Source organism: Camellia sinensis, chromosome 12 (assembly GCF_055761805.1).
Source record: "Camellia sinensis isolate YWXY chromosome 12, ASM5576180v1, whole genome shotgun sequence".
Taxonomy (NCBI): Eukaryota; Viridiplantae; Streptophyta; class Magnoliopsida; order Ericales; family Theaceae; genus Camellia; species Camellia sinensis.
Genome location: NC_138972.1, coordinates 160,086,634 through 160,094,755, shown reverse-complemented (window position 1 = coordinate 160,094,755; position 8,122 = coordinate 160,086,634). Strand labels below are relative to the sequence as shown.

Sequence of the window (8,122 nt, the reverse complement as noted above, 5' to 3'; positions counted from 1 at the left end):
AAGCATTAAGTTGTTAAGAAAACAAATGAAAAGAAAAAAAAAATTCAAAATTCATTGCATACTTGAACTTTCTTATTTTTATTTTTAGCAAATAAACAAAACCCAATTCAAATGATTTACATATATATATATATATATATATATATACATATAATACATATGTCCCCAACAAAGAATCCAAAACAGAATTCAATTAATTTTCAAATTTGCTTAACAAATAAATATATATAAATTCATGGAACTTATGGTTTTTATCCTAGTGACAAATAGAAAACCCAATTCAATTCACTTCTGTACCTTATATAAACAAACAATATATCCATTGAAACTTATCTTTTTGATTGACAGCAAAGAATACAAAACATGACTCCCTCATTGGAACTCCTTTATTCCAGTTCAACTTCTTTGCAGGTTGAAGAAGTTTTGTATTTAGAGCTTCTTAATATATTAAGTTGGTGTTCTCAAGGCCTTCTAGGTGATTTCCATGTTGACATACCAACTCCAATATATGATTTGGTCCATTCAAAACAAAGTAGGAGAGAATGGATATAATTGGTCCATTCAAAACAGATGATCTCCATGTTTTCAAAGAATCCAGAAAGCAAAAAGAATATATACTGCTCTGTTTTTCTTAGTTAAAATTGGCAGCTAGCTACTTTCAATGTAATTGCTCTGTTTTTCCAATATTAGAACATGATTTGACCAAAGTATATATATCGGCCATTATAGTTTTACCACAACAATTAACAACATTATCAATTAGTTAATTGAAAATATAGCAAGTAGATTATCAAATTCCAAAACCCCATCTGAAACTCAAACCATTTCCACCAAATCCATAACCCCCATCCTCTCTCTCTCTCTCTCTCTCTCTATATATATATATATATATATATCTTTTTCTAGGTTTATTTCTAGTTTCATACATAACAAAAAAAATTCAACATTTTGAGAGATCTATCTTCGCCACTGCAGCAGAAGAGGAAGAGAAGTGGAAGAGAAAGAGAATAGTAGTAGAGAGAAACAAAATTGATAGAAACAAATAGAGAAGCAGTAGAGAGAGAGAAAGAGAGAGTCTGAGGAATTACTCACCAGATTTGTGTCCTCCATCGTTCACCACTGCGACTGCTGGATAGAGAGAGTCTGAAAGAGAGAAAGAGAGGAGAACTGAAAGAAAACCCTTCTGTTTGTAGCCCTAAGATTTGTGAATGAGTGCTATATTTGGGTAAGAGAATGAATTTGGTGAGGAATAGATTTTCTCTCAAAAAAAAAAAAAAAACTATGTAATTTTGTATATTGAAATATTTGGTGACAAAATATTTATCCTCACTAATAATATTTTTAATGGAATCGAAATTTTTTGTTACTAAATTGGTGGCATAATTCCCCCTAAATTTTTTAATGGCGGGAAAAAATTTTGGTGATGACAAAAATAAAAATAATGACAAAAAATAATTTTGTCACCTAATTTTTTATTATGTATGTACATTGGTGACGCAATTTTATTTTTCTCTCTAAAGATGGTACATTTGGAGACGAAATATTATTTTCTTCACTAAAAGGTAAGTCTTTGGTGACAAAATTTATTTTCGTCATTGGTTTTTGTCTCCAAAGACTCTTTTTGTTGTAGTGATTTGTCTACCATTGATAAGGGTTGCAAAATGAGAATTTGTCTACCATTGACCTACAACAGTACTGATGATTATTTGATACAATAAAGAAACAAAAAGAGCAATGTGTCCTTATCTGCCATTGATCAAGGCTTGCATATATGTTGTAGGTAGGTTTATAGTGTTATGCATGATAACCATCATAACCCAAAATCTAGAACTATCATGATTTTCATGTAAATTACTTTACATACCTGAATCCATTATTACGGAAAAAATAAAACTTCAAAGATTCAGTAGATGAATGAAAACAAACTCTAACCTTCAGGTTTATGGGAAAATAGTTTCTCTCTCTTAATACTTTTTAGAATAATGTGAATTCAGATTCAATTGATGGGTAGTCTGAATGCCCTTTTATAGATAGAGAGAGGACCAGTTCCTTATTCAACAATGATTCCACTTTCCCATCAAAATAGGAGACTTAGAAAACACTCTTCTTTATTTATCAATTAATTGTAGCAAAAATATGGAATCATAATCCTTCCAAATCTCTAATTCATATTACCATATCATGTGGGTCAACTAAATATTTAATTTAGTCTTACATTCTTCCACTTGGCCCATATGATAACTTACATCAAGATTTAACAAGGTTAACATTAGACGCGCAATAAACCATATTCAAAATTAATTTGGTCATCATCATAATACTACAATTAAATAGTTCATTAATGTGAGTCGTGGCGGTTCTACACCAATAGTGCGATATAGTCCCTTCCATGTACTACAACACTAACAACTAGTTTAACATGACACTTTAAGTGAAGAGTATAAAGAGGCCCAACGATAATGTCTTTTTATGAAGAGTATTCATGTTATCATTTATTCATTCTTATATATGTACGTCCTCATTTCATAACAAGAAATATATCAGAAACACTTTAATGATATCAAAATGTCAAATAACTAAAATAATTAATCATAAAGCAATCCATTACATAAAATAAATGCTATTACGGGTTACGTTCAAGACCCATTCTATTGGCATGTTCTTTAAATGTCTTTGGTGGCAACCCCTTTGTCAATGGATTTGCAACCATAAGATGTGTGCTTATGTGTTCTATTGACGCACTTTGTTTCTAAACTTCTTCCTTAACAACAAGGTATTTCAATTCCATGTGTTTAGCACCTTTAGAATACTTGTCGTTTTTAGAGAAAAACACAGCTGCGGAGTTATCACAATGAATTCTCAGCAGCTTAGCAATAGAGTAGACAACCCTAAGTCATGAGATAAAGTTCCGCAACCACAATCCATGAACTGTGACCTCAAAGCATGCCACAAATTCAACTTCCATAGTGGATGAAGCTATGATAGTCTGTTTTGCACTTTTCCATGATATTTCTCCTCTAGCTAACATGAACATATATCTAAAAGTGGATTTTCTACTATCAACACATCCGGCAAAATCTGAATCAGAGTAGCCAATCACCTCTAGATTGTCAGACCTCCTAAATGTGAGCATGTAATCTTTTGTTCCCTGTAAATGCGTCATCACCTTCTTTACCAGGATTACTTTGGTATCTTCCCAACATACCAATTGCAAAACTAATATCTGGTCTAGTACAAGTCTGTGCATACATTAAGCTTCCTACTGCGGATGCATAAAGAATCCTTTCCATTTGTTTACGTTCTAATTCATTCTGTGGGCATTGCATAAGACTAAATTTATCCCCTTTTTGAATAGGGGTATCATTAGGTGAACACTTCTACATATCAAATCTCTCTAAAACTCTTTCAATGTATGCTTTTTGAGACAACCCTAACAATCTACGTGATCTATCTCGGAATATTTCAATTCCTATCACATAGGTTGCCTCACCTATATCCTTCATTTCAAAGTTCTTAGAGAGAAATTTCTTGGCCTCAAGCAATAAACCAATATCATTGCTAGCAAGCAAAATATCGTCAACATATAAAATCAAAAATATAAACTTACTACCACTAACCTTTAGTTATATGCATCGATCAACAGTGTTTTCCTTAAATCCAAAGGAAGTAATAGTATCATTAAACTTAAGGTACCATTGTCTAGAAGCTTGTTTAAGTCCATATATTGACTTCTTAAGTTTGCAAGCCAAGTGTTCTTTCTCTTTAATGGAGAAACCTTTAGGTTGATTCATATAGACTTCTTCCTCTAAACTCCCATTTAGAAAAGCAGTTTTCACATCCATTTGATGCAACGCTAAATCAAAATGAGCTACTAATGCCATGATAATTCTCAGCGAGTCCTTCTTAGATACAGGAGAGAAGGTCTCTTTATAATCAATGCCATCTTTTTGAGTGAAACCTTTGGCCACAAGTCTGGCTTTATATCATTCTATATTGCCCTTGGAGTCAAGTTTGGTCTTAAAGACCCATTTATAACCAACTTTCTTGTATCCTTTGGGCAATTCAACGAGTTCCCAAACTTTATTATGGTCCATTGATTTTAACTCATCATTCATGACAGCAATCCACTTAGTAGAATTAACGCTTTCCATGGCTTGTGAAAAAGAAACTGGATCTTTACTTATCACTATATCAAAATCAAATTCATGTAGATAAACCACATAATCATTTGAAATAGCAGATCTCCTTTCTCTATGAGACCTTCTTAATGCTACTTCTTGTGGTTGTTCTATCTGATCTGACAAATTCAAGGAGTTTAGCAAATGGGCCTGGGCATTGCCCTGATTCATCATACTTTCCATAATATTCACCACCTCTATCTGATCTGACAACTTTCACCTTTTTTTCCAATTGTCTTTCAACCTCGGTAATGTATACCTGAAGGGTATCCGCTGCTTGAGATTTTTCATGCAATAAATAGATATAACCATAACGTGAAAAGTCATCTATGAAGGTGATAAAATAGCTTTCTCCACCAAAAGATGGAATGTCAAAAGGCCCACAAATATCTATACGAACAATTTCAAGAAGCCCTGAACTTCTTGTGGCACCTTTCTTGGTGTGTTTGGTTTGTTTTCCCTTAATACAATCCACACACACACCGAGATCAGTAAAATCTAGATTCGGAAGAATCTTATTCTTTACTAATCTTTTTAACCTTTCTCTGGAAATATGTCCCAGCCTTTTGTGCCACAAGTTAGAGGAACTTTCATTTATTAGACTGCGTTTAGTACCAACATTATAAGGCAGGGTAATGAGGATTTCAGCAAATCGATCGTCAAGCTTTAATTTATATAAACCATCACAAAGTACACCAGAACCAACCAAAGAGGTATACTTAAAAAGACTGAAACTATTATTGCCAAATTTAAAAGAGTAATCATCAAGATCAAGTTTAGACAATGAAACTATATTTCTGGAAATAGAAGGAACATAAAAGGTTTGTGGTAAATCTAAATAATGACCACTAGCTAGAAATAAACGACAAGTCCCAACAACTTCAATTGGTGCTTTGACTCGATTTCCCATGAATATGAAGTTCTCACTTGGGTTTATGTTCTGCATTAAAAGGAATCCCTGCATCCTATTGGAAACATGAGTAGTAGCCCCAGAATCAAGCCACCAAGTATTAGAAGGAACTTCAGTTAGGTATGATTCGAAACATAAATAAATTAAATTATTACCTTTGTTTTCGAACCATGCCCTACGTTTAGGACAATCTTTCTGAAAGTGTGCAGTTTTCTTACAGAAGTGACACTTGTTATTGTCCTTTTCCTTCTTATGAGCCTGAGAATTTTGAGCAGACTCGCTTGCCTTAGGTGGTCCACGCATTATGCCTTTTTAAGGCTTCCTCTCTCTCTTTTCGGCACCTTGATTTATGACATGAATAGAATGTTGTCCCAACTGCTTAAGTCTTGCCTCTTCTTGCATAAGCATACTGGCCAATTCATTTACATTCCACTTATCCTTCATAGTGTTATAACCAATTTGAAATGGCCCATACTGAAGAGGCAGAGAATTTAGAACAAACTGTACAAGAAAGTAATCATCTACATGCATCCCTAAATTCTTTAATTGAGCAGCCAAATTGGTCATTTCAAGGACATGCTCATGTATCCCACGTGTACCATCAAATTTCATGGCGGTAAGCTTAGCCATCAGTGTCCCTGCAAGAGACTTATCAGCAGTTCGGAAACGTTTTTTCACATTGTCAAGATATTCTTTAGCATCATCAGTTTTTGGAAGAGTTGACTTGATATTGTTTGCTATAGTCATTCGCATAAACATAAGGCTTAGTATGTTTGATTTCTTCCATGCTTCATGCAAAGCCTTTTCTTCAGCATTGCTTCTATCAGTAATAGCAGTCGGTTTCTCAGATAAAAGTGCTAAGTCAAGGTCTAGAACACCAAGATGGAATTGAACTTGTTCTTTCCAATCTGAGAAGTTCATTCCATTAAGAAACGGAACAGACGAAGCAAGCGAATGTAGAGAAACGGGAACTAGCACTGCAAATTAAAAATTCATGCTCACTATATTAGTACTAAGAGTTTTAATAAGTCAAACACACGTTTAATCAATAATAAATAGTATTACCGTGATCTACCTTTGGGATAATCTAATGGCACACTATTAAGAATTATGGTGATTCCCTTTCACCAATAGGACTAGTTGATAAAATATTCACAATTAAGTAGGTCCATTACCTTTAGGTATTTGTTCCAATCTCAACTGTGAATACCAATCATCTATCCCATTCCAATTCAATAATTATTTAGAAGTGGTGCACCTTTGGGCCACCTAATATCCTCATACTTAAAAATTGCGATTTACAAAATCATTATAGTTTAATACTTGGGTTAGAGTAGTAAAACTCAATTATTTGATTTAATATTCATGTGTCATTCCGATTATGTTACTTTGGTAACTATCAATCGTATCATAATATAAATTTTAAATCAAAATAATGACTTTGTACATACATGAAATCAACAATATTTCATTCACAATTATTAATTACAGGAATATGCAACAAAATATAAGAACGGTAAATAACAATATCAACGTTAGGCAAATTAAAAAAGAAATTAATTCTCATATAGCCACATAATTGATTCTGATATTGTCTACTTAGATCACGTGAATTGATTAGTATAATAATATGCTTCATATGTAGTATAATAATATGCTTCATATGCTTTCTACACATTAAAATAATATATACAACATCATGTTAATAATAGCTAAATAAAGTTCAACATCTATGGCCTGATTTATTGGCTTTATTTATTATTACAAATCTAAATCAATTGATTATATTATAAACTGAGAAATTCATTATTAAAAAAAAAATGGCATAAGTATCAGTAATAAAATGACTGATCATGCACACAGTTTAATATCAAAACAGATGACGAGAAAAAAATTAAGTGATAAATTTTTCCAGATTCAGTATATCAAAATTCTCAGTATTCCTCTTTATAAATAAATAAGGTTCTAGAAGATAATAATCAAGCCAATTGGTCATATAATAACTGAATCATACTCCACCAAGAGAATTGAATCAAAAGTAATAAAAATAACCCGTGGTCCAAACACAAAATCAATTATGTTCAATAGAATAGAAAATCATAATAATTTTTTAACCAGGCTCTGACACCACATGTAAATAAGTTTATAGTGTTATGCATGATAACCATCATAACCCAAAATCTAGAACTATCATGATTTTCATGTAAATAACTTTACATACCTGAATCCATCATTGCGGAAAAAATAAAATTTGAGAGATTCAGTAGATGAATGAAAACAAACCCTAACCTTCAGGTTTATGGGAAAATAGTTTCTCTCACTTAATACTCTTTAGAATAATGTGAATACAGATTCAATTGATGGGTAGTCTGAATGTCTTTTTATAGGTAGAGAAAGGACCAGTCTCCTTATTCAACAATGATTCCACTTCCCATCAAAATAGGAGACTTGGAAAACACTCTTCTTTATTTACTAATTAATTGCAACAAAAATATGGAATCATAATCTTGCCAAATCTCTAATTCATATTACCATATCATGTGGGTCAACTAAGGCCTCGTTTGGCAAGTTAACATTTTAGCCAAAAAGTCAAAAAGTTACTAAAAAAGTCAAAAAGCCTATAACTTATACAAAAAAGTCAAAGATTTCATTTTCTCTCTACTTTTTGCACATATTTTCGTAAAAAGTCAAAAAGTTACCTCAAACATACTAATTTTTTTTTACGTCATATTTTAGTCAAAAAGTTACTGAAATAGCATGTTCCCAAACGAGGCCTAAATATTTAATTCAGTCTTACATATGTAACATAGCAATGTGCTTCTTGTCTTTCTCAAAAATTATTTTAGGTGAATAAACTTCTTCAAAAATTTGCATTGCCTTGTGAAGCAAATTTACCATCTTCGCTATTGAAGAGTATGTGCGGAAAGGTAGTAATGGTTGTTTTGGGTAGCCATGAAGTGGATGCCTTGCGCGGAAAGGATTGTGTTTAGGAGTCCAGATCCTCTCCTTGAGCTCTTTACGATGCTCCCTACGG

General features: G+C 32.5%; 1 protein-coding gene across 1 annotated transcript; it reads right to left on the bottom strand.

Annotated features, from left to right (window-relative positions):
* Window positions 1-5,400: 5,400 nt before the first annotated feature.
* LOC114260660 (uncharacterized) lies at window positions 5,401-7,319 on the bottom strand. Its single transcript, XM_028200808.2, has 2 exons — window positions 7,310-7,319; window positions 5,401-6,065 (listed from the first exon to the last, which is right to left on the bottom strand). The coding sequence occupies exons 1-2, from the start codon at window positions 7,317-7,319 to the stop codon at window positions 5,401-5,403; spliced, it is 675 nt and encodes a 224-aa protein (XP_028056609.2).
* Between the last annotated feature and the right edge of the window lie 803 nt (window positions 7,320-8,122).